The 26,862-nt window shown below is 39.9% G+C and overlaps 1 protein-coding gene across 1 annotated transcript in view; it reads right to left on the bottom strand.

Annotated features, from left to right (window-relative positions):
* DNAJC5B (DnaJ heat shock protein family (Hsp40) member C5 beta) overlaps positions 1-26,862 on the bottom strand; it is an 80,708-nt gene that overhangs the window by 29,038 nt on the left and 24,808 nt on the right. The window contains exon 3 of the mRNA XM_027972999.3: positions 3,056-3,269. Within this exon, the coding sequence (XP_027828800.1) occupies positions 3,056-3,269 (214 nt within the window). The remainder of the gene's footprint in view (positions 1-3,055; positions 3,270-26,862) is intronic.

Raw genomic sequence — 26,862 nt, 5'->3', positions numbered from 1 at the left:
TGATCAGTTTATAATTCTGTCTCAGACCATGAGCCCTTGAAGGCTGGAACTATATATCAGTCATCTTTTAATCCCTCCTCTACCTCAGGGTTTAGTATTTGGCATGTGGTAGACAAGAAATACCTACTGAATGAATGAATGTATTGATTGATTATTGATTAGTAGATAAACAAATGATTTTTTTCCTCCTAGTGCACAACACCAGGATTTCCCCACAAGTATATAAAAAGTTTCCTCACTAGTTCACCATAGCTAAAGATTAAAAGATTACACTCTCCTAATCTAATCTGCAGTGAAAACAAGGCCATCTTTGTTAACTGAGCAAAATAAGTTTACGATTTTATTAAAAATGTTACTTGAAATCAGAAGTGATTTTATACACCCTCACACCTATAGTTTTTTTGCTGTGGATTCTCTGCATTTTCATAGAGTTGTAAATTTCTTAAATTAGTCTGGAAAGTACAAAAAAGCTTCCTCCTCACCAACAGCCTCTAAGACCCTCCTGTGTAGTGGTCTGGAGCTGTTTTCCCCAACATGCTACCCATTTCTTTACCTACTGTTGTCCTTTTTTGCTTTTCCTATTTCATTCCCAAATTTTTTCTCTTCTCTGAAAATTTCCTTTAATGCATGTTTTGTTCTTTAGTTATTCCAGCTGGATTGCTTGCCTATTTCAGAAATAACCTTGCCTTATCCTCACAGAGCTTAGTGTAGTATAAGATACAAGTAGGTGTTCATTGTTTTTAAAATACACATTTTCAAATCGGTACACTGATTCATACATGTAGTGCATACTTAAAACATGATCATCATGTGCTGGGGCACTCTGATGGATACTGTGCAATGAGGCTTTGGCACAAACAGAAGGGAAGGTAGATTTTTTTGTAGCCTTATTTTTAAAGAACCACATCAGGAATTATTTTATGTATATCTCTTACACTGTTCTTCCCAAGTGGTGCTCGTAGTAAAGAAACTGCCTGCCAAGGCAGGAGACATAAGAGATGGGGGTTCAGTCCCTGGGTTGGGGAGATACCCTGGAGGAGGAAATGGTAACCCATTCTAGTATTCTTGCCTGGAGAATCCCATGGACAGAGGGGCCTGGTGGGCTTCAGTCCATGGGGTTGCAAAGGGTTGAAGCAACTTAGCACACATATCTCTTATACTACTTACAGCTTCTGCTTAACTCTATGAATTTTGTCAACTTCCTGGACAAGGGAATTGATTCTCCTTTTTATCCAGGTAGACTCCAATATGCAATCAGGTACTAGTGTGTAATTACCTAGAACTCTGGACATATCTTCCCATGGACATTATGTCATAACTGGAGGTTAGGTTCCTAGGTAAGCCCACAGAAACCTGTATTTTACATAAACGTTCAATCTATCATCATAAATGACATTGACAGTATTTACATTCTCATTCCAAGTTCCACGTCCTCTTGGCAGAAATTTGTCTCCCACCGAAGTCCTCACCAGTAAAGAAAGGGGGTTTCAGTGGGTCTCCCACTTATCCCCAAGAAAAGGAATTCTGAGGACTGTAGAAGACGAAGGAGGCTTTAGGCTGCAGACTTGCTCTCCCCATGAAAGTGAAAGTGTTAGTCATTCAGTCATGTCTGACTCTTTTCAATCCCATGGACTGTAGCCTGTCAGGCCCCTCTGTCCATGGGATTCTCCAGGCAAGGACACTGGAGTGGGTTGCCATGCCCTTTTCCAGGGCATCTTCCTGACCCAGAGATCAAACCCAGGTACCTTGCATTGAAGGCAGATTCTTTACTGTCTGAGCCACCAGGGATATCCTCTCTCATCCTGCATATGTACAACCACTCAATTTAGCAAGACTTATTTTTGTGGAATAAGGTGGCAGTCAGAATACTACTGAATATGACTCCTGCTCTGGAGATCTGCAGTTTCTGAAGTTATCTGTTACAACTCATGTGAATTGAGTTGTAACATGTGATTTCATGTTACATGGGAGTTCATGTGATTTCATGAGATATATGAACCGTAAACTTACTACATGTACATGAACTGTCCAAAAAAAGATGCCAGTGGACTATATGTATGATTTAAATGTAAATATATGGTAATCAGAAGATAAGGATATGAATATTCGTGTGTGTGTGTGCTTAATTGTGTCTGACTCTGTGGCCCCATGGACTCTAGCCCACCACGCTCCTCTGTCCATGGGATTCTCCAGGCAAGAATACTGGGGTAGTGGGTTGCCACTTCCTACTCCAGGGGATCTTCCTGACCCAGGGATCAGACCCAGGGATCAATCCCAGGTCTCCTCTGGCTCCTGCACTGGCAGGCAGATTCTTTACCACTAGCGCCACTTGGGAAGCCTTGAATACTCGTAAACAAATATGAAACTATCATCAAACATGACTATATGAGGAATTCCTAGGAAATCACCCTACTGTCAAAAGTCAATTCTGATTGCACTAAGTCCTAACAATGCTGCATTTCTCTGCCTTTCTCTTGACTATATATCCTTTTTCTCCCTCTCTCTTCCTCTCTGTCTCTCCAACTCAGTGTCCTCCACTACTTAATTCTCACCTTTCCCCTTCATTTCCTTCTCCACTACCCCACATCAGGCTTCACATGAACCTATGACATAATTTCCATGCATTCTCCTTAGCATTGTGTTCACTGATGTAGCCTCTGCTATAGATAAGAAGGTACATAGCTGAATTTGTCCCATAATAATTTTTAAACAGTTGTCATGCTGATTATTTTTGGTTTTCAGCAATAAGTCAGTTCTTAATTAGTCATTATGGGAGTAGGGAGGGCAGTCAGAATTAACCTGAAGCTTCAAATTCAAACATAATTAATGTCTAGAAGTATTTTAAGTCATGCTGTATTTTATAATCATTTGGTAAGCTAAAGCAAAAACAATCCTTAAATATCATTACAGCTTTCAGTCCAAGTGATAACTCTTTTATTAATAAGAGTTTAGTAATATACTAAGGTTAGGCTTTCTTTAAGATGGAGTCTAAGAGTGAATAATATCATGACCTTTCAGGAAATTTTTTTCAAGGGAAACAAAAAATCCAATTCACCTTTGCCCACCAGCTTGACAGCATGAAGTAGGTATTAACGTTTTCATCTCCAAATTGCTCGGCCACATAGAGTCCCAGTGATCCATATTTGTCATAAATGTTTCTTTTTGACATGTCAGTAAGAATTGTGTGGGCGTTGTTGATTTCCTTAAACTTTTCAGCAGCCCCTGGATCATCTGGATTCTTGTCTGGATGATGTTTTAAGGCCAATTTTCTTTTAAAATTAAAAAGAAGTGAGGAAAAGTGTTATTCAACAGGAATTACAATGACATTCTAGAAGGGCATTATTCATTTGTCCATCTTTTACACATGTAAATACCACGACATGGTAAATTTCACAATAATATTGATTTAAGCAAGGTTCTGTTGTCAACTTGTGTTTCTAACATATAGGCTCAATAGTACTGTTTTCCCCCTCACATCCTCAAAGGAATTCTCCATAGCTGCATAGTTGTTGAATCTGAGAGATTTTGCTATTGGCAAAAAATTGATGTTTATTTTTCCCCGGAAGTTCATGTGTAGTCCACCTCAACATGCAGAGGCCTGTAAGAGTTCCAGCAATAGGACCAGTTTATACCACAATTTCGTTTAGAACTGCAAGACTTTTCCAGAATTAACAAAATGTCACACCACATATTCTAAAAGTTAAACTCAGCTGTCAAAAAAAGAAATCTTACTCTGCTCAATGTCATGTGGCAGGCTGAACAGGAAGGGAGTTTTGGGGAGGATGGATACATGTTTATGTATGGCTGAGTCTCTTCATTGTTCACCTGAAACTATTAACAGCATTGTTAATAGGTTATATATACCTCAATACAAAATAAAAAGTTAAAAAAAAAATCTCTCATTTATATACTCTTGAATAAATTGTATGACCTATTCACAATTTTTTCACAAATCCTAACTCCTTTTTGTTTTTATGGGCAAACACTGTGACTTACCTTGTATTCAAATGTGTATTTGACCTCTTTTCAAAGAGGTCTTCCCACTTGAAATAATCTGTAGAAGTTTTCTTGTGAGTCCAAGGCCTTTGCTCCTCTGTGGATCATAAGGCAATTCCAGAAGAGTATGAATATATGTTGTGTTGCTGTGTGTGTGTATTGTGCAGAGGTGGATGGTTTGTGAGTATTCGTTATTCTTCAGTTATAATGAAGTATTAAAAGTATAAAATGGATGTAAGAACTGAGCTATGATGATCAGGCTCTGGCTAGGGACTCTTTTCCCCCTCCCTCCAAAGACAGATTTAAATTGATAAAAGCCTTGTTCAATATTGAGTCTGTAGTATTTTTTCCTCTACAAAATCAATTAATTGTATGACTGTCTATGGAAATTCCACGTGACTTACTCTCCCTATTGTACCCATAATATTTAATAGGTATATGTAGGAATGCACCTTAAGCTTTTGTTTATCAGTGTAGATTGAATTGTTTCACCTCAGTGCATTAATAAAAGGCATAAGTAGAGCAAAAAAAATAAATAAAGTGTATCTTAGAAACCAATCTATACAATAAACTAAAAAAAACCACACACCTATTTTAGGAATTAAAGCATTGCTGGTTAGGAAGTAGGTGAATGAATAAGCAATTTAGCATCAGGATGCTTAAAAAGCACCAAAATGTTTAAAAACATAAATCATGGTGTATAACAAATTCTAACTCTGAACTCAGAATAAACAAGAATAATAAAACAATGATGCATGCATTTGTGCTAAGTCGCTTCAGTCATGTTCGACTCTGTGACCCTATAGTTCATTTTAAATTTATTTCACCAAACACATTTCATCCTTATTTTTTGAGAGATGTTTGGGGTATCTATAAATTCTTACTGCAGACATTTTTTTATGTGCAAAATTTATGATAAAATCTTCTGATAATAGCACAAAATGCCAATTTTGTCATTTTTAAAAAATTTATAATGTTTACTACATGCCAGCACTATTGTAAGCATGTTATAAATATTAATTCATTAATCTTCACCACAGTTCTATGAGATTAATATTATGATAATCCCATTTTACAATGAGGAAATTTAGCCACTGAGATGAGAGGCTAAGTAACTTGCCCAATGTCATGTTTTTGTTGTTTAGTCCCTAAGTCCTGTCCAACTATTTTGCATCCCCATGAGCTGTCCACGGGACTTTTCAGGCAAGAATACTAGAGTAGGTTGCCATTTCCTTCAGCAGGTGATCTTCCTGACCCAGGGATTGAACCTGCAGCTCCTGCATTGCAGGCAGGTTCTTTACTCCTGAGCCACCAGGGAAGCCCAGCATCATACAGCTAAGAGCCAGGCTTTGAACACAGGCAATCTAACCCCGAGCACTGTACTGTCTCCCACATATTCTTAAATTTTAAAAGTAAGACACAGCAAATGTTAATAAGACATTGCAAGGACTTTGGCGTTTGGTCTGGGTGATATGGGAGTGTGTGGAGAAGAAACGTGGTTATGATCCGAATATAAGTTTAGAAGAATCATTCAAGTCTTGGCGAGGACTAATGCAAAAGCAGGAGACTCTTTCAGGGGAAGTTCATGGTGGTTTGGACCAGGGTGGTAGTGGATTAGTTAGAAGTGGTCAGATCCTGGATACATCTTGGGGGCTAGCTGATGGACTGGGTGTGGGATGTGAAAGAAAAGAAGAATCAAGGATAGCATCAAAGTTTCAGCTCAGGTAACTGGCAGTTTGGAGTTACTATTTAAAAAGTTGGCAAGAGATTTTTTTTTCAGTAGTAAATGGTTTGCTAGGATTCAGAGTGCCATTTGAACACCTTTGAGATACCTTCCAAGTATAATGGAGTAGAGATATATGAGCCTAGAGTTCAAATGAGAATTACTCTGGGGGATATACATTTGGGAGTTCTCCGCAGGTAGGTGGTATTTAGAGCCATGAAACTGGAAAAGATTCCCAAGAGAGTTGGATCCAAGATAAGTCCAAGGGCTGAGTTTTGGGAAGGAAGAAACACAAAAGAGAAGAAGAAAGAAAGACCAATGGTACAGAAGGGAAAATTTGGAGAATATGGGATCTTGGGATCCAAGTGAACGAAGTATTTCAAGGAAGAGAGTGGTCACTTGTGTCAAGTACCATTGACAGGTCACATGCAATGATGACTGTGATTGCTGGATTTAGTGAGCACACATATACACATTATACATGTACACATGCACATATGTGCATATGCACACAGACTGTTGTAAATATGCCTTTTATAGGGAAAATATAGCAGAAAAATAAGTAAAGAGAATAATGGAAGGTTATAACCACACTTAACTGGGATTATAGGTAATTCTTTTTTTGTTGTTATTAAAAAATTATACATACTACTCATGTAGTTCCTTTCCCTAAGCATTTTTAAGCTCCAGCAAAAAAATTTTATGCTCTTTTAATAGTTAAGAGTTTAGAGTTTGCTCTCTTAAATGACCCACTATCAAATTAGAGTAGAGAGGGAGGAAGGAAGAAAAAAGTCCTCAAACTTCAATAATACAACAATCATTATCAAAAAGCCTCAAGTGGATTCTTGAAGCACTTTCATTTTAATGGCTCAGTATTCCTGGAATTCTCACTCCGTGCCCTGGAATGCAATTGCAGCATTTCCCCCTACCAGTTCCAGAGATCTGGACAGGACAACCAAATGCAAAGGCCTAAAAGAAAAAAACGCAAAACACCTGGAAAATGTCTCTTTATATATACTTCTTATTTCTAGGGTTCAGTTGTAGATGGATGGCCCACTGCCCAAGACTTAGCCAGTGGAGCCTATCATTTTAAGCTGCTTGGATCTTTGTCAGCTTACAAGGGCAGAGGCACACAACCATTTATCACATTCCTCTAACAATGAAGTTGGCAAATTCAGAGGCTGGAGCACTTCCATCTGTAACAAATCCAATTCCTTGTCATCAGCAGCATTTTTCCTCTTGGCAGATGCTCTTGGCTCCGAGGAATCCTCAGAAAGTATGGCTAACAGAGGCAGCTACCAAAGTCACACAACTCACACAATTGCCAAAGTCACACAGTCAAGATTAATGACTCACCTCCTTGTCCATACATCAGGAAAACACATATGGAATTTAGGGTAAAAAGAGGGATGCTTGAAGTACATTTAAATATGAAGTGAAGTGATGTAAAAGTTACTCAGTCGTGTGGACTCTTTGCCACCCCATGGACTATACAGTCCACGGAATTCTCCAGGCCAGAATACTGGAGTGGGTAGGCATTCCCTTCTCCAGGGGATCTTCCCAACCTGGATATCAAACCCAAGTCTTCCGTGTTTTAGGCAGATTCTTTACCTGCTGAGTCACCAGGGAAGCCAACATTGCCTATTCATTTTACAGATCTTTCTTGTAATTTCTCATTTCATACTTAAAGCTGATAATAATGTTCAATCAGAATGTGTACCTTTAATTCCAAATCTTTCTATACTCTTAATCACTGTTAATCTTATGTGGCTATAACTAATATTACTGATTACTGATATATATGTAACTAATACTGATATATATATGTGTGTGTGTGTGTGTGTGTGTGTGTGTGTGTGTGTGTGTGTATACATACATATATAACTGTGGTGTTGGAGAAGACTGATGAGAGACCGTTGGACTGCAAGGATATCAAACCAGTCAATCCTAAAGGAAATCAACCCTGAATATTAATTGGAACGACTGATGCTGAAGCTGACACTCCAAAAACTCTGGCCAACTGATGTGAAGAGCTGACTCACTGGAAAAGACCCTGATGCTGGGAAAGATTGAGGGCAGGAGGAAAAGGGACAACAGAGGATGAGATAGTTGGATGGCATCACTGCCTCAATAGACATAAGTCTGAGCAAACTCTGGGAGATAAAAGACAGGGAAGCCTGGCGTGCTGCAGTTCATGTGGTCACAAAGAACTGGACGTGACTTAGCGACTGAGTAATAACTAACATTAGAAATAGCATCAATACCTGTACTTTCCACTTCAAAATCCAATAACAGCTTTCAACTGAAAAGCATAATGAATTCAGTGAATGAGAGATAAGATCAATATGGATTTATGGTTGCAATTATCAAAGGCTCCTAAGATCTACCTATTTTGAGGCAGTGGAATAATTCCAAGAATTGTAGTGCCCAATTCTCTCCCTTACACCATATACCACTCTGGTGAGATCTACTTGCTACTCTCTACCAGTCTGTTTTTTAAAAATTTATTGGCATATAGGTGATTTACAAAATTGTGTTAGTTTCAGGTGTACAGCAAAGTGATTCAGTTATATCTAAACATATATTCATTATTTTTTAGATTCTTTTCTCATATAGGTTATTACAGAATACTGAGTAGAGGTCTCTGTACTATAAAGTAGGTCCTTCCTGGTTATCTGTCTTATATATAGTAGTGAAGTGAAGTGAAGTCGCTCAGTCGTGTTCAACTCTTTGTGACCCCATGGACTATAGCCTACCATGCTCCTCCATCCATGGGATTTTCCAGGCAAGAGTACTGGAGTGGGGTGCCATTTCCTTCTCCAGGGGATCTTCCTAACCCAGGGATTGAACCCAGGCCTCCCACATTGTAGGCAGATGCTTTACCATTTGAGCCACCAGGGAAGTCAGTACTGTATATAGTAGTATGTGGATGTTAATACCAAACTCCTGACTTACGCTTCTCCACTCTGTTTCCCCTTTGGTAACCATAAGTTCGTTTTCAAACAAAGTCAGTCAGTAAATCTGTTTCTATTTTGTAAATAAGTTCATTTGTATCATTTTAAAATTAGATTCCACATATAAGTGATATCAAATATTTGTCTGTCTGATTTCACTTAGTATGATTTCAACTGAAGATGATGTATCACCAGCTACAAATGACATCATTTCATCTTTTATGGCTGAACAGCATTCCGTTTTATATATGCACCACACCTTCATTACCCACTTGTCTGTTGTTGGACATTGAGGTTGCTTCCATGTCCTGGCTATTGTAAATAGTGCTGTGGTGAACGTTGGAATGCATGTATCTTTTCAAGTGATCATTTTCTCTGGATATATGCCCAGGAGTGGGATTACAGGATCATATGGTAACTAGTTTTAGTTTTTTAATGAACCTTCATACTGTTCTCTGTAGTGGCTGAACCAATATACGTTCCCAACAGAGTAGAAGGCTTCCCTTTTCTCCACAGCCTCTAAAGCATTTATTGTTTGTAGATTTTTTGATAATGGCCTTTCTGACCTATGTGAGAGGAAACCTGATTGTAGTTTTGATTTGCATTTTTCTGATAATTAGTAATGTTCAGCATCTTTTCATGTGCTTTTTGGCCACCTGTTTGTCCAGAAATTCTTAACTTTAATTAGTTGAATTAATCAGTCTTTTCCTGAATTAGGGAATATATTGTCCTATAAACTCTTCAATTCTAAACTTTTTATAGATTGGGCTTTCACATAGAATTCATTGATGCATTTATAGTTGATTTTTAAATAGTAGAAAGTAAGCATACAATTTCATTTTAAAAATGATGCAATTGCCCTCACATCATTTATTTTAAAAAATTCCTTTTCCTATATTTTAGGATCTCTATTCTGCTACATTAGTATGTTTGGCTATTTCTGAGCTATTAACAGTCTTAGGTACGGTGTTTTTAAAATATGTCTTGGTATATTAAAGAACAAACTCTTCCATATTGCTGTTCTTCAAGAGTTCTGTGGCTATGCTGGTCCTTCTATATTTCCACAAAAATTTTAGAATTGGGCTGTCAGTTTACACATACACACACACACACACACTTACTCTGTTGGGATTTTTATTACAATTACATTTGACTCTGTGTATTAATTTAGAGGTTGATATTTGTATGGTATGTCTACTTATTTGGAACTCAAACTTTATCATTTTACCATTTAAGCTCTGCATATATTTTATTAGCTTTATTTCTAGCAACTTAATTTTTTGTGTATTTTCTTGGTTGTCGTTTTGTTGGAAGTTTTACTTTCATTTTTGGTTTGAAGAATTTGTTAACAAAAGAAACCACTCTTTACACACACATAAACAATTTCAATTTTTTATAGATTAGTTGACTTAATTTCAATACAAAGTCTATTCTATTAAAAGAAATAGTGGTGGTGGTGGGGGGCGGGGAGCAGAGGGTATGGTCTTCCCTGGTGGCTTAGTGGCAAAAAATCTGCCTGCCAAGCATGAGATGTGAGTTCAGAAATAGCAACCCATTCCAGTATTCTTGCTTGGGAAATTCCATGAACAGGGGAGCCTAGTGGATCATACTCCATGAGGTCATGAAAGAGTAGCACACAACTTAGCAACTCAACAACAGAGTATACTTTACCAAATTAGACTGACCTCTACCCAGACTTCCATCATTGACAGCAATCTGGAATCCCAACTGGGAAGTGGTCCTGGGCAGTACGTCCCCCTACAGGTAAGACTTCAAATTGCAGTTTTGTGGGGTCCTGTTTATAATCCCAGGCCACAAACTGATATCATTGTCAGTTTGCATAGAAAAATGCAACTCTTTTTATGACTTTTACAATGCTGTTTGTTTCACACTGTGAGTCACAGGATTTCGTTAGACCCTGGGGGAGGGTGGGGGGTGGTGTAGAGAGGTGTCCAGACCCTCAGGAGCTCAGGAATTCCAAGAATTCCTTTCTTAGCTAAAGTGCCACCTGACTTGCTGTGCTTGCAGACAAGGAATCTGGGCAGTGTCCAGGCAGGTCAGAAGCAAGTCAGAGCCCTACTTTCCTGCTTCTGAAGCCCTAACAAGACTTCCTCCATTTTAATTTCCCTAACAGTGGGCCTCAGAATTGTTTAGGCTGAACAGTATAGGAATAAGGCAAAATAACACGAGCAGTTTTCTTAACCCTACAAGTCAGACCACAAATCCAAATAGTCAAACAAAAATCATCAAAGAAACAAGGGATTAAATAAGTAGGCAAAAACTTTTTGACCATAGGGGATTTAGTAAAGAAAAAGTCCCACCATGAATGATTAGTATGTTTTTGTACATCAATTCCTATATCTATTAACTTTTTGGCAGCAATAGTAATAACAGCAGAATGTTCTATCAAGGTATGATTACATTTACCTATGAAATTTTGTAGCACTTTGGTTCCTTGCAAAATAAAGGTTCTCAGGGGAAGCTAATATTAGGAACAGACAAAGTAGGAAATAACATTTGGGTCCATAATACCTGAGTTCTCATGAGAGGATAGTAATAGGTGGTCCCCTTCCAATAAAATGATCAACATGTACTAGGCATCCAGAAAAAGAGGTTCCTAACTGATATGTAGAAACAGTTTCTACATCATTGGTTACAATATAGAAAATTGAACATCCTTTTTTTTTTTTAAAGAAAAAACATAGGATTCAGGGAAGATAGTCCATTCATAATAGTTAATGGAGGTCCCCAATAAGCAGGATTCCCAAATGTGAGAAGTTGGTCCACAGGACCTCAGTAGCCTCATCACAATCCGTCAGTCATTGGGTATGGTTATTAAAGTCCAAATATTTCCCAGTGAAATGAGGCAACCAATATTCTTCTCCAAATACAATAGGTAACACATGAAACTGGCCCTTGATACTCGTGTTCACCACACTATAAGGTTAGTGTTCCTTGGTGCCAGGTGTCACTGTACTTTGTAATGCCATTGGAGATAAGAGCCCAGTGATTGTTAAGAATCCATGCTCTACTAATCAATGAATATAGTAAAGTTGCAGGATATAAAATCAACACTCAGAAATCCCTTGCATTCCTATACACTAATAATGAGAAAGTAGAAAAAGAAATTAAGGAAACAATTCCATTCACCATTGCAATGAAAAGAATAAAATACTTGGAATATACCTACCTAAAGAAACTAAAGACTTATATATCAAAAACTATAAAACACTGATGAAAGAAATCAAAGAGGACACTAATAGATGGAGAAATATACCATGTTCATGGATTGGAAGAATCAGTATAGTGAAAACAAGTGTACTACCCAAAGCAATCTACAAATTCAATGCAATCCCTATCAAGCTACCAGTGGTATTTTTCACAGAACTAGAACAAATAATTTCAAGATTTGTATGGAAATACAAAAAACCTCAAATAGCCAAAGCAATCTTGAGAAAGAAGAATGGAACTGGAAGAATCAACCTGCCTGACTTCAGGCTCTACTACAAAGCCACAGTCATTAAGACAGTATGGTACTGGCACAAAGACAGAAATATAGATCAATGGAACAAAATAGAAAGCCCAGAGATAAATCCACACACCTATGGACACCTTATCTTCGACAAAGGAGGCAAGTATATACAATGGAGTAAAGACAATCTCTTTAACAAGTGGTGCTGGGAAAACTGGTCAACCACTTGTAAAAGAATGAAACTAGATCACTTTCTAACACCGCACACAAAAATAAACTCAAAATGGATTAAAGATCTAAACGTAAGACCAGAAACTATAAAACTCCTAGAGGAGAACATAGGCAAAACACTCTCCAACATAAATCACAGCAGGATCCTCTATGATCCACCTCCCAGAATACTGGAAATAAAAGCAAAAATAAACAAATGGGATCTAATTAAAATTAAAAGCTTCTGCACAACAAAGGAAACTATAAGTAAGGTGAAAAGACCGCCTTCTGAATGGGAGAAAATAACAGCAAGTGAAGCAACTGACAAACAACTAATCTCAAAAATATACAAGCAACTCATGCAGCTCAACTCCAGAAAAATAAACGACCCAATCAAAAAATGGGCCAAAGAACTAAATAGGCATTTCTCCAAAGAAGACATACGGATGGCTAACAAACACATGAAAAGATGCTCAACATCACTCATTATCAGAGAAATGCAAATCAAGACCACAATGAGGTACCATTTCACACCAGTCAGAATGGCTGTGATCCAAAAGTCTACAAGCAATAAATGCTGGAGAGGGTGTGGAGAAAAGGGAACCCTCTTACACTGTTGGTGGGAATGCAAACTAGTACAGCAACTATGGAAAACAGTGTGGAGATTCCTTAAAAAATTGCAAATAGAACTGCCTTATGACCCAGCAATCCCACTGCTGGGCATACACACCAAAGAAACCAGAATTGAAAGAGACACATGTACCCTCAATGTTCATCACAGCACTGTTTATAATAGCCAGGACATGGAAACAACCTAGATGTCCATCAGCAGATGAATGGATAAGAAAGCTGTGGTACATATACACAATGGAGTATTACTCAGCCATTAAAAAGAATACATTTGAATAAGTTCTAATGAGATGGATGAAACTGGAGCCGATTATACAGAGTGATGTAAGCCAGAAAGAAAAACACCAATACAGTATATTGACATATATATGGAATTTAGAAAGATGGTAATGATGACCCTGTATGCGAGACAGCAAAAGAGACACAGATGTATAGAATGGACTTTTGGACTGTGAGGAAGAGGGAGAGGGTGGGATGATTTGGGAGAATGGCATTGAAACATGTATACTATCATGTAAGAAGCGAAGTGCCAGTCTATGTTCGATACAAGATACAGGATGCTTGGGGCTGGTGCACGGGGATGATCCAGAGAGATGATATGGGGTGGGAGGGGGATTCAGGATTGGGAGTCATATACACCCGTGGCGGATTCATGTCAATGTATGGCAAAACCAATACAGTATTGTAAAGTAAAATAAAGTAAAAAAAAAAAAAAAAAAGAATCCATGCTCTAAATAATGTTTTCCATTACGCATTAATAGACATTAAAATTCCTTGGGCCTTATCCTTTTTGAGCCAGGTACTATAATAACTGGATAGAACAAACTGTCTAATCAAATATGTCAGTTAAGGATTAAGTTCGGTGTAGCTGAAATATTACCGAGCATTTAAACAACTGTAAAATGTCTGTCATGTATTAAGCTAAGTTCCTGTCCTGTGAAAGTCATTCAGTCTAACTCTTTGCAACCCCATGGACTGTGTAGCCTGCCAGGCTCCCCTATCCATGGAATTCTCCAGGCAAGAATACTGGAATGGGTTGCCATTCCCTTCTACAGAGGATCTTCCTGACCCAAGGGTCAAATCCAGGTCTCCCCCATTCTTTACCATCTGACCCACTGAAATATTACCAAGCCTTTAAACAACTGCAAAAAAGGCAAAATGGCTGTCTGAGGAGGCCTTACAAACAGCTGTGAAAAGAAGAGAAGCAAAAGCAAAGGAGAAAAGGAAAGATATAAGCATCTGAATGCAGAGTTCCAAAGAATAGCAAGGAGAGATAAGAAAGCTTTCCTCAGTGATCAGTGCAAAGAAATAGAGGAAAACAATAGAATGGGAAAGACTAGAGATCTCTTCAAGAAAGTTAGAGATACCAAAGGAACATTTCAAGCAAAGATGGGCTCAATAAAGGACAGAAATGGTATGGACCTAACAGAAGCAGAAGATATTAAAAAGAGGTGGCAAGAATACACAGAAGAACTCTACAAAAAAGATCTTCATGACCCGGATAATCACGATGGTGTGATCACTCATCTAGAGCCAGACATCCTGGAATGTGAAGTCAAGTGGGCCTTAGGAAGCATCACTACAAACAAAGCTAGCAAAGGTGATGGACTTCCAGTTGAGCTGTTTCAAATCCTAAAAGATGATGCTGTGAAAGTGCTGCACTCAATATGCCAGCAAATTTGGAAAACTCAGCAGTGGCCACAGGACTGGAAAAGATCAGTTTTCATTACAATCCCAAAGAAAGACAATGCCAAAGAACGTTCAAACTATTGCACAATTGCACTCATCTCACACACTAGCAAAATAATGCTCAAAATTCTCCAAGCCAAGCTTCAATAATAAATGAACCGTGAACTTCCAGATGTTGCAGCTGGATTTAGAAAAGGCAGAGGAACCAGAGGTCAAATTGCCAACATCTGCTGAACCATGGAAAAAGCAAGAGAGTTCCAGAAAAACATCTATTTCTGCTTTATTGATTATGCCAAAGCCTTTGACTGTGTGGATCACAATAAACTGTGGAAAATTCTGAAAGAAATGGGAATTCCAGACCACCTGACCTGCCTCTTGAGAAACCTATATGCAGGTCAGGAAGCAACAGTTAGAACTGGACATGGAACAACAGACTGGTTCCAAATAGGAAAAGGAGTACGTCAAGGCTGTATATTGTCACCCTGCTTATTTAATTCTATGCAGAGTACATCATGAGAAATGCTGGGCTGGATGAAGCACAAGCTGGAATCAAGATTGCTGGGAGAAATATCAATAACCTCAGATATGCAGATAACACAACCCTTATGGCAGAAAGTGAAGAAGAGCTAAAGAGCCTCTTGATGAAGGTGAAAGAGAAGAGTGAAAAAGTTGGCTTAAAGTTCAACCATTCGGAAAACAAAGATCATGGCATTTGGTCCCATTACTTCATGGCAAATAGATGGGGAAACAGTGGAAATAGTGACAGACTATATTATTTTGGGCTCCAAAATCACAGCAGATGGTGACTGCAGCCATGAAATTAAAAGATGCTTACTCCTTGGAAGGAAAGTTATGACCAACCTAGACAGCATATTCAAAGCAGAGACATTACTTTGCCAACAAAGGTCCATCTAGTCAAGGCTATGGTTTTTCCAGTGGTCATGTATGGATGTGAGAGTTGGACTATAAAGAAAGCTGAGTGCCCAAGAATTAATGTTTTTGAACTGTGGTGTTAGAGAAGACTTGAGAGTCCCTTGGACTGCAAGGAGATCCAACCAGTCCATTTTAAAGGAAAGCAGTCCTGAATATTCATTGGAGGGACTGATGTTGAAGCTGAAACTCCAATACTTTCGCCACCTGATGTGAAGAACTGACTCATTTGAAAAGACCCTGCTGCTGGGAAAGATTGAAGACAGGAGAAGGGATGACAGAGGATGAGATGGTTGGATAACTCAATGGACATGAGTTTGAGTAAACTCCAGGAGTTGGTGATGGACAGGGAGGCCTGGCGTGCTGCAGTCCATGGGATTGCAAAGAGTCGGGCACGACTAAGTGACTGAACTGAACTAAACAACTGTAAAAGGTCCTTGTTGTGTGTTAAGCTAAGTTCATAAAGTTTTAATGTTGTAGGGATTCACTTAGCGTTAGTGGTCAAGGCTTGAACTATATCTTTACTAGTGCTATGTAATCTAGCAGATAGATAAATTTTGTCCATAAAAAGTCAAAGTTAAGAGAGGACAGGACTTGTTTGTTGGGCAGGTGATGTTATCCTGAATTTGGTTACATTTCTCCAGCTGAAGATTCTTTAGTAGATTTCTTCATATTTTTCTTTTAACTGTAACATATCCTTGAATGTTGAGGCATGAATGACAATCCACATTACAGTAAGGCTTCCAAGAAGAGTCTGTATGTTGCTTTTTCTCCCTGATGGCCACATTTTTAGTGTGCCCACAAAGTCAAACCCTGTAAGTTGCTAGAGTCTGGATCAATGTCCACTGCTTGGATTTCCGTTTGCTCCTCTGTAATAGTTAGAGCGGCTGGGACCTACCAGCGCACTAAGCGCAGGTAGCTGCGACTGACCGGCGCACTAAGCGCAGCCGAGAGGAGCTACCCCACGTCCGAGGCAGGGGAAGAAGCCGGGAGGACCCCATGTCCCAAGGGCAGCAGCCAAGAGGAGCCACCCCGTGCCGGAGGCCTGGGGCGGTGGCCGGGAGGAGCCACACCACGTCCAAGGAGCTGTGGCTGTGCAGGCACAGGAGGGCCTAGAGGAGCTATCCCACATTGAAGGTCAGGAAGGGCGACAGGAGGAGATACCCCTCATCCAAGGTAAGGAGCAGCGGCTGTGCTTTGCTGGAGCAGCCATGAAGAAATACCCCATGCCCAAGGTAAGAGAAACCCAAGTAAGATGGTAGGTGTTGCAAGAGGGCATCAGAGGGCAGACACACTGAAACCATACTTACAGAAAACTAGTCAATCTAATCACACTAGGACCACAGCCTTGTCTAACTCAATGAAACTAAGCCATGCCCGCGGGGCAACCCAAGATGGGCGGGTCATGGTGGAGAGGTCTGACAGAATGTGGTCCACTGGAGAAGAGAATGGCAAACCACTTCAGTATTCTTGCCTTGAGAACCCCATGAACAGTATGAAAAGGAAAAATGATAGGATACTGAAAGAGAAACTCCCCAGGTCGGTAGGTGCCCAATATGCTACTGGAGATCAGTGGAGAAATAACTCCAGAAAGAATGAAGAGATGGAGCCAAAGCAAAAACAATACCCAGCTGTGGATGTGACTGGTGATAGAAGCAAGGTCCAATGCTGTAAAGAGTGATATTGCATAGGAACCTGAAATGTCAGGTCCATGAATCAAGGCAAATTGGAAGTGGTCAAACAAGAGATGGCAAGAGTGAACGTTGACATTCTAGGAATCAGCGAACTAAAATGGACTGGAATGGGTGAATTTAACTCAGATGACCATAATATCTACTACTGCGGGAGTTGACTCATTGGAAAAGACTCTGATGCTGGGAGGGATTAGGGGCAGGAGGAGAAGGGGATGACAGAGGATGAGATGGCTGGATGGCATCACTGACTCGATGGACATGAGTCTGAGTGAACTCCGGGAGTTGGTGATGGACAGGGAGGCCTGGCGTGCTGCGATTCATGGGGTCGCAAAGAGTCAGACACGACTGAGCGACTGAACTGAACTGAACTGAACTGAACTGAATAGTTATAGCATTGTTTCATAGAATCTGGGACGCTGTGAGAATCTGTGTGAAAGACTGAAACATCAGTAGTGTGAACAGTTTCTGAAATGTTCTTTGCCATGAATTTGTCAGTTATGCTTCCCTGGTGGCTCAGACAGTAAAGAATCTCCCTGCAGTGCAGGAGACCTAGGTTCGGTCCCTGGGTCAGGAAGATCCCTTGGAGAAAGGAATGGCAGTCCACTCTAGTATTCTTGCCTAGAGAATTCCATGGACAGAGGAGCCTGGTGGGCTATAGTCCATAGGGTCACAAAGAATCGGACAGGACTGAGTGACCTTCACTTTCTTTACCCATAGGGGAAGTCAAGTGGTCAATCCATTGGTTACCGACCAAGAATCTGTATTAATGTGGCATGCTGTTAAATGTTCTTATTTTAGAGCCTGATATACTGTGTGTAAATCAGCAAATTGACTTGTTCAGTTGCTTAATCCTTTATGACTCTTTGTGACCCAGGGGCTGTAGCATGCCAGGCTTCCCTGTCCTTTACATCTCCCGGAGTTTGCTCAAACTCCTGTCCATTGAGTTGATGATGCAAATTGACTGTTCTTGGTATAATTCTTTTCTGCCTCTGGAAATTTCCTATTCCAGAAACTAAGGTCACTCTTTTGTTGTTTTCACCATAAGCTCCAATTAGCATACAGTTCACTGATATATACATGTAATTTTTTTCTCCTAGTTGGTATCTAATCTCTATCCTAAAATGGATTACTGACATAAGCTTTAGAATAATTCATTTAAACTTTTCAGCAATAAAACATAATAGCAAGAAACTATCACTATCTGGGAAATGGGTCTTTGTCAATATGGATTTCAATGAACAAAACTAGAATTTAATACTCATCAAAACATAAAAATTTTTTTGTGAGGGCATTAACCTTGCAGCCAGAGAAGGCTTTATTTCTTCAAATAAGAAATGAGTTTTGTCAGGGAGCCTAGAAAAGCCAATCGGCCACCTCAGATTTACCATCGCCCTGAGTTTTTTATTTACATCTATTGTTTGTGTGCGTGTTGCTCAGTCATTCACTCGTGTCAGACTCTTTACAAACCCATGGACTGTAGCCTGCCAGGCTTTTCTGTCCTTGGAATTTCCCAGGCAAGTACATGGAGTGGGCTGCCATTTCCTTCTCCAGGGCATCTTCCTGACCCAGAGATCAAACCTGTTCCTCTTGTTTCTCCTGCACTGGCAGGCGTGTTCTTTATCACTGCACTACCTATTGTTTACCCATTTTAAATTCCTTGATTTTCGGGTTGACTGTTTGGGGGTTGATTGCTACCTTGTCCTAAGTGATCTCTGGTGGCCTTGACTTGCAGTGGCTGGAAGCAGGGCTTCGGTCCGGGCCAGAGATTGAGGTCAGGTCGTGGTGGTGAGAGCACCGAATCCTAACCACTAGCCCAGTGGTCAGTGACAAGGCCCTGGCTTCTTGGCTTTGCAGAAAAGAATTTCCACAAAGAAGGGAAAGTAGTGAAACAAGCAAAGTGTTTGTTAGGAGAAAAAGAGTAACGTATATGTGAACAGGCACAGAGGCAGGCTCAGAGAGAAAGTTGCTGAGTCACTTGTATGGTTTTGATACTAAAATATTTTTCTTAATTTATTGCAGATGTAAAAGACTTTTATATACTGATTTTTTCCTACAAACTTTTTAAGCTCATTTATTAACTTTAAGAAATAATAGGGTGTTTTGTATTTTCTATATATACAATCATATAATTAGCAAATAATTTTTTTTTCACTTCAATTCTTATATCATTTACATTTCTCCTTACCTTATTTTCCTGGATAAGACCTCCAGTATAATATCAAGTAAGAGTGACTAAAGCAGGGGTTCTTTTTTCCTTCTTTAACTAATTCACTAAGAATGAATGAATATTGAATTTTAATCAAATCTTTCTTCTGCATCTGTTGAGAAGGTACGTGTTTTCTTTTACAATCTATTAATATGATTGATTTTTTAGTGTTAAATGAAACTGATGTTCCTGGGATAAACTTAATCATGTATTATTTTATTTATTGCTGAATTCCGTTTTCTAACATGTGCATATAATTCTGTCACTTTCCCTCTAAGTACTACTTTAACTATATTCCACAAGGTTTAATATGAAATATTAACTTCTGTATCTTTTCTAATTTCAATTGTCATATAATTTTACCCATGAATTATTTTAAATTGTGCCTCCAATTTTTCAAACATAGGGGAATTTTCCAGCTGTCTTTTTGCTTTCCAAGTTGATTTCCCTTGCAGTAGGAGAACATATTCTACATGATTTAAATCCTTCAAAATTTGAGATTTGCTTTATGTCTCATTACATGCTCAATTTTTATGTGTTTCATGTCTATTTTAAAAAATATGCATTCTGTACTTGTTCAGTGCTTTTTCATATAAAAACAATAAATTTTCTTTCTAATTCTTTTTGTTCAAATCTTCTGTATTCTTTGCCATTTTATTGTTCTACTAGCAAGGTATAATGAAATCTCCCACTATTTCTGTAGGTTTGCAAACTTTTCCTTATAGTTCACTTTTTGCTTTCTATAGTTTAGGCCATGTTCTTAAGAAGCATACAGATTCACAACTGTTATATATTCCTGGTGAACTGAACTTTTATCATTATGAAATATACACCTTTATTCTCTAGTAATACTTTTTGTCTTTGATATTATTAAGCTATACCAGCTTTCTTTGGGTACGTTTATACACGGAAGTGGTCAAACAAGAGATGGCAAGAGTGAATGTAGACATTCTAGGAATCAGCGAACTAAAATGGACTGGAATGGGTGAATTTAACTCAGATGACCATTATATCTACTACTGCGGGCAGGAATCCCTCAGAAGAAATGGAGTAGCCATCATGGTCAACAAAAGAGTCTGAAATGCAGTACTTGGATGCAGTCTCAAAAACGACAGAATGATCTCTGTTCGTTTCCAAGGCAAACCATTCAATATCACAGTAATCCAAGTCTATGCCCTAACCAGTAACACTGAAGAAGATGAAATTGAATGGTTCTATGAAGACCTACAAGACCTTTTAGAACTAACACTCAAAAAAGATGTCCTTTTCATTATAGGGGACTGGAATGCAAAAGTAGGAAGTCAGGAAATACTTGGAGTAACAGGCAAATTTGGCCTTGGAATGTGGAATGAAGCAGAGCAAAGACTAATAGAGTTTTACCAAGAAAATGCACTGGTCATAGCAAACACCCTCTTCCAACAACACAAGAGAAGACTCTACACATGGACATCACCAGATGGTCAATACCAAAATCAGATTGATTATATTCTCTGCAGCCAAAGATGGAGAAGCTCTATACAGTCAACAAAAACAAGACCAGGAGCTGACTGTGGCTCAGATCATGAACTCCTAATTACCAAATTCAGACTCAAATTGAAGAAAGTAGGGAAAACTGCTAGACCATTCAGGTATGACATAAATCAAATCCCTTATGATTATACAGTGGAAGTGAGAAATAGATTTAAGGGCCTAGATCTGATAGATAGAGTGCCTGATGAACTATGGAATGAGGTTCGTGACATTGTACAGGAGACAGGGATCAAGACGATCCCCATGGAAAAGAAATGCAAACAAGCAAAATGGCTGTCTGGGGAAGTCTTACAAATAGCTGTGAAAAGAAGAGAAGTGAAAAGCAAAGGAGAAAAGGAAAGATATAAGCATCTGAATGCAGAGTTCCAAAGAATAGCAAGAAGAGATAAGAAAGCCTTCCTCAGCAATCAGTGCAAAGAAATAGAGGAAAACAACAGAATGGGAAAGACTAGAGATCTCTTCAAGAAAATTAGAGATACCAAGGGAACATTTCATGCAATGATGGGCTTGATAAAGGACAGAAATGGGATGGACCTAACAGAAGCAGAACATATTAAGAAGAGATGGCAAGAATACACAGAAGAATTAACAAAAAAGATCTTCATGACCCGGATAATCACGATGGTGTGATCACTCATCTAGAGCCAGACATCCTGGAATGTGAAGTCAAGTGGGCCTTAGAAAGCATCACTATGAACAAAGTTAGTGGAGGTGATGGAATTCCAGTGGAGCTATTTCAAATCCTGGAAGATGATGCTGTGAAAGTGCTGCACTCAATATGCCAGCAAATTTGGACAACTCAGCAGTGGCCACAGAACTGGAAAAGGTCAGTTTTCATTCCAATCCCAAAGAAAGACAATGCCAAAGAATGATCAGACTACTGCACAATTGCACTCATCTCACACGCTAGTAAAGTAATGCTCAAAATTCTCCAAGCCAGGCTTCAGCAATACGTGAACCGTGAACTTCCCAATGTTCAAGCTGGTTTTAGGAAAGGCAGAGGAACCAGAGATCAAATTGGCAACATCCACTGGATCATGCAAAACGCATGAGTTCCAGAAAAACATCTATTTCTGCTTTATTGATTATGCCAAAGCCTTTGACTGTGTGGATCACAACAAACTGTGGAAAATTCTGAGAGAGACAGGAATACCAGACCACCTGACGTGACTCTTGAGAAATCTGTATGCAGGTCAGGAAGCAACAGTTAGAACTGGACATGGAACAACAGACTGGTTCCAAATAGGAAAAGGAGTACGTCAAGGCTGTATATTGTCACCCTGCTTATTTAACTTCTATGCAGAGTACATCATGAGAAATGCTGGGCTGGAAGAAACACAAGCTGGAATCAAGACTGCTGGGAGAAATATCAATAACCTCAGATATGCAGATGACACCACCCTTATGGCAGAAAGTGAAGAGGAACTAAAAAGCCTTTTGATGAAAGTGAAAGAGGAGAGTGAAAAAGTTGGCTCAACATTCAGAAAATGAAGATCATGGCATCTGGTCCCATCACTTCATGGGAAATAGATGGAGAAACAGTAGAAACAGTGTCAGACTTTATTTTTTGGGCTCCAAAATCACTGCAGATGGTGACTGCAGCCATGAAATTAAAGGACGCTTACTCCTTGGAAGAAAAATTATGACCAACCTAGGTAGCATATTCAAAAGCATTACTTTGCTGACTAAGGTATGTCTAGTCAAGGCTATGGTTTTCCAGTGGTCATGTATGGATGTGAGAGTTGGACTGTGAAGAAGGCTGAGCACCGAAGAATTGATGCTTTTGAACTGTGGTGTTGGAGAAGACTCTTGAGAGTCCCTTGGACTGCAAGGAGATCCAACCAATCCATTCTGAAGGAGATCAACCCTGGGATTTCTTTGGAAGGAATGATGCTAAAGCTGAAACTCCAGTACTTTGGCCATCTCGTGCGAAGTGTTGACTCATTGGAAAAGACTCTGATGCTGGGAGGGATTGGGGGCAGGAGGTGAAGGGGACGACAGAGGATGAAATGGCTGGATGGCATCACTGATTTGATGGACGTGAGTCTGAGTGAACTCCGGGAGTTGGTGATGGACAGGGAGGCCTGGAGTGCTGCGATTCATGGGGTCACAAAGAGTTGGACAAGACTGAGCGACTGAACTAACTGAGCTAACATACATGGAATATACTTTTCTCTTATTTTCAGGTTTCAAATTGGAATGCTAAGATGATATTGTTTTTTAGGTTCTACTTTCAAATGTCTGGAGGAACTTACAAAACTGGGATCATCTTTATCCAATATTAGGACTTGAGACTTTCTCAGTCACCCCGATGGCTCAAAGTACAATTACAGTCCATATAAGGGTAGTGTTCCCATTGTCTAGTTCTGTGTAATAAGCTACAGTAAAATTTAGTAGCTTAAACCAGTATTTTATTTTTTTGCCTATACTGTTGTCATTGGGTTGGACTGTGTGAGAACAATTTTTTCTTTGCTCTTTTTGGCTTTGACTGGAACTGAAGGATCTGCTTCCAGGATGGGTTCCCTGGCCTGCTGATAAGTTGGTGCCCCTGTGGTGGAAGCTCAGTGAAGGCTGTTGGCTGGGAACTCTTCTCCCCTCCATGTAGCTTCTCCACATGGCTGGGTAAGATGCCTCACAGCAAGATGATGTCAGGGTAGTAGTCATACTTCTCAAATGTCAAAAGTAGAAGTTGCTAGGCCTTGTGATTTAGGTAATCCTCACTTCCATTACATTCTATTAGTTAAATCAGGTCAGAAGGCTGGCCCAAATTCAGGAACACTACACAAGGATAGAAGTCCAGGGGATATGGTTTATGGAGGACCACCAGAGTAATTGTCAACCACAGATGGTTTCCTTCCATTTTGCACTTTCCCTTGGGCTGCAGCACTTTGGCATCCAAATAGAATTGCAGGATTTCCATTCGTGTAGGGCCAGTGTCCAGGTTTGTTCTCCCTTCTCTGAAGATTGAGTCCCGCTCAGCCTCTCAGCTTCTCTTCTCCTATATTGTGACCGAATCAGCAGCAATATTCCCTTCTTTCAATTCTATGTTAACTCCACAAAGAGCTTTTGACCACTGTTATATGAATGAGCCTCTGTGTAATAATTTGTTTATTTTTTTGCTATAGACTGACACCCATTAGCTCAAAAGCCCGTCAGTGCCAAACTCAAATTTACACACAATCAGGTATTTTTTTATTAACTTTTTTGGCCATACTGTGAGACTTGTGGGATCTTAGTTGCCTGACCAGGGATTGAAGCCAAGGCTTCGGCGGTGAGAGCAGAGTCCTAATCACTGTACCGCCAGGGAATTTCCTCTTTAATTTTAAAATAACCCAAACAAGTAGATTGTTAGCCATTTAGAGCGTATATGCTTTACATATCTGTAAGACTCACCCCACGTCTGCCAGTCATTGGTAAGAGAGTCTTGTGGTTTTGAGACTTCAAAGTGCTGTAGCCCTTGGAACTCTCTGACTCAGAAACTCCCCACTGTGGTCCTGAGTGACGTCACTTAGATACGTAACCCCCTTTGCAACCTTCTCCTCACCTGGGTGTTCCCTTGGCCTCCTGCCTTTCGGTGGTAACTTCCATGCCATACACCTCTGGATGGGCTCATGCTGTCAGAGACTTCCCCTCTCATGCAGCCCTGTTCAGGCCCGATCCAGTGAGACCTGTTGTGTTACTAGCTCTCATGAGTATATCTTTGCCCTTGATCAGCCCCTGAATCTCTCAAACCACCACAAGCATTTCAGACATTGGCACTCAGTACAGCTTTCTTCCTCACAAGGCACTTTAGTATCATAAGCTGCTGAGAGAAAGCTGGAACAAGAGTGTAAGTGGGACTCAAGGAAGCTGGAGCCACTGGGCCAGGATTGGTGTAGAGTCAAGGAAGTGAAGTGAAGTGAAAGTCGCTCAGTCATGTCCGACTCTTTGGGACCCCATGGACTATACAGTCCATGGAATTCTCCAGGCCAGAATACTGGAGTGGGTAGCCTTCCCCTTCTCCAGGGGCTCTTCCCAACCCAGGGATCGAACCCAGGTCTCCCGCATTGCAGACGGATTGTTTACCTGCTGAGCCACAAGAGTCAAGGAACAGAATAACAAAGAATGATGCCAGCACCACCCCTACTGTGTAATTGTTTCCGAAACACCGGCTGCCATATGATTCAAGTGTATGATTCAAGTACTTTGACTACCCAGGCAGACTTCACCCAGGGCCCTCTGAAGACCACATTACGCAGTGCTATGATTTCCTCACATTTACAGACGGAATATCTGAGCAGCTCACCCCAGCAATGGTTCATGATTTCTCCAGTTTTCTGGGATCTACAGTCACATTCACGATTCAAGACAGGTTGCATGAGATAACAATGGTTATCTCATTGTGATGATCTTTTATCTCATTGTGATTATCTGCTAGTGATAATCTGTTTCAGAGAATCAGTCTTTTCTCTCATAACAGAATCACATCGAGAGTCCAGTGCTGACCCCTAGTGGCTGTTGAGACAGTGGACCCCCCCTCCCCCGCCACCATGCTTAAAATGATCCTTTGCTGGGTTTTTACTTGACTCCGTGAGGCATTATTGCTTGTCATTTCTCATTGTGAGACTTAAAAGTTTTTAAAGTTCAAATGCCAATTTATAGACTCTTGTTTTAGATAGTTTTCTGATCATTACAATTCTTTGCTATGACTAATTTTAAGAGCAGCTCTTTACCCTGCTTAATAAAATAGAATAGACCATAATATTTGTGCAAACACAGTAGATAAAATGTGGCCACCATTAAATGTTTTTATCTATACCAATCATAAAAATACTACTTTAGGGGAGGAGGACCTGAAGTTCGGCACAAGTGGGCCTCTGACAGACTTCAGCTGGCCACTAAGATTGTGTGCTATATTTAATCCTTTTCCTCCATAGCCCACCACCTCACCCAGGACTCAAGAGCTACATATAATACAGAGGGCATATCTGTATCTGGCTCAGATACGGAAAATTTCTGGGCCTCTAAGAGGCTTACCAGGTGCGCAGTGGTAAAGAATCTGCTTGCCAGTGCAGACACAGAAGACATGGGTTTGATCCCTGGGTTGCGAAGATTCCCTGGAGAAGGAAATGGCAACCCACACCAGTATTCTTGCCTGGAGAATTCCATGGACAGAGGAGCCTGGCAGGCTACAGTCCATGGGGTCACAAAGAGTCGGACTCAACTAAGCGATTAACACTTATTCTTTTAGACGGTCCATTTCACTGAGTCAGTTTCCTTGACTAGACAAACTCAACCTCATGCATGGCCATACTCTTGTAGTGCTACTCAAATCAATTACATTCAATTTCTTAAAAGCTCTGATTTCCTGACATACGCCCAGGAACATATGACACTAGCAATCCACTGCTTCCACTTCTATTTCTGGGAGACCAGTATTGCTGGAGAGGATTGCAAAAACATGCAAACCAGGGACAGTAAAGCTTCCCACCTCAGCTGGCCTTTCATGCTGCTTGCCAATCCTGTTGCTTGACCTCAGTAAGTTCCCTTTCAGGTCTCCCGTGGCAGGTGTTCAAGCTTTTGCCACTTCTTGATTCCTCTTCCTCAGTCCCTCCCTCACCGCTCTCCACAAGAAACCTCATTTCCTACTTCAAAGGGATTAAGAGGTCATTAGAAAGAAACTCCATCACACACTTTTATTTCTATACTTATGCCTAATTGCACTCATCTTTCCCTCCTCCTTTTATTTAGAGAAAAGAAGAACCTCTCCTTTTTAAAATTAAAATTTTCAGTGTATTCTAGAATCTGTTTAACTGTGCACCTTCCTAAATCCTGGTCCATCAGTCATC

Source organism: Ovis aries, chromosome 9 (genome assembly GCF_016772045.2).
Source record: "Ovis aries strain OAR_USU_Benz2616 breed Rambouillet chromosome 9, ARS-UI_Ramb_v3.0, whole genome shotgun sequence".
Taxonomy (NCBI): domain Eukaryota; kingdom Metazoa; phylum Chordata; class Mammalia; order Artiodactyla; family Bovidae; genus Ovis; species Ovis aries.
This window is presented reverse-complemented; position numbering and strand designations above follow the sequence as displayed.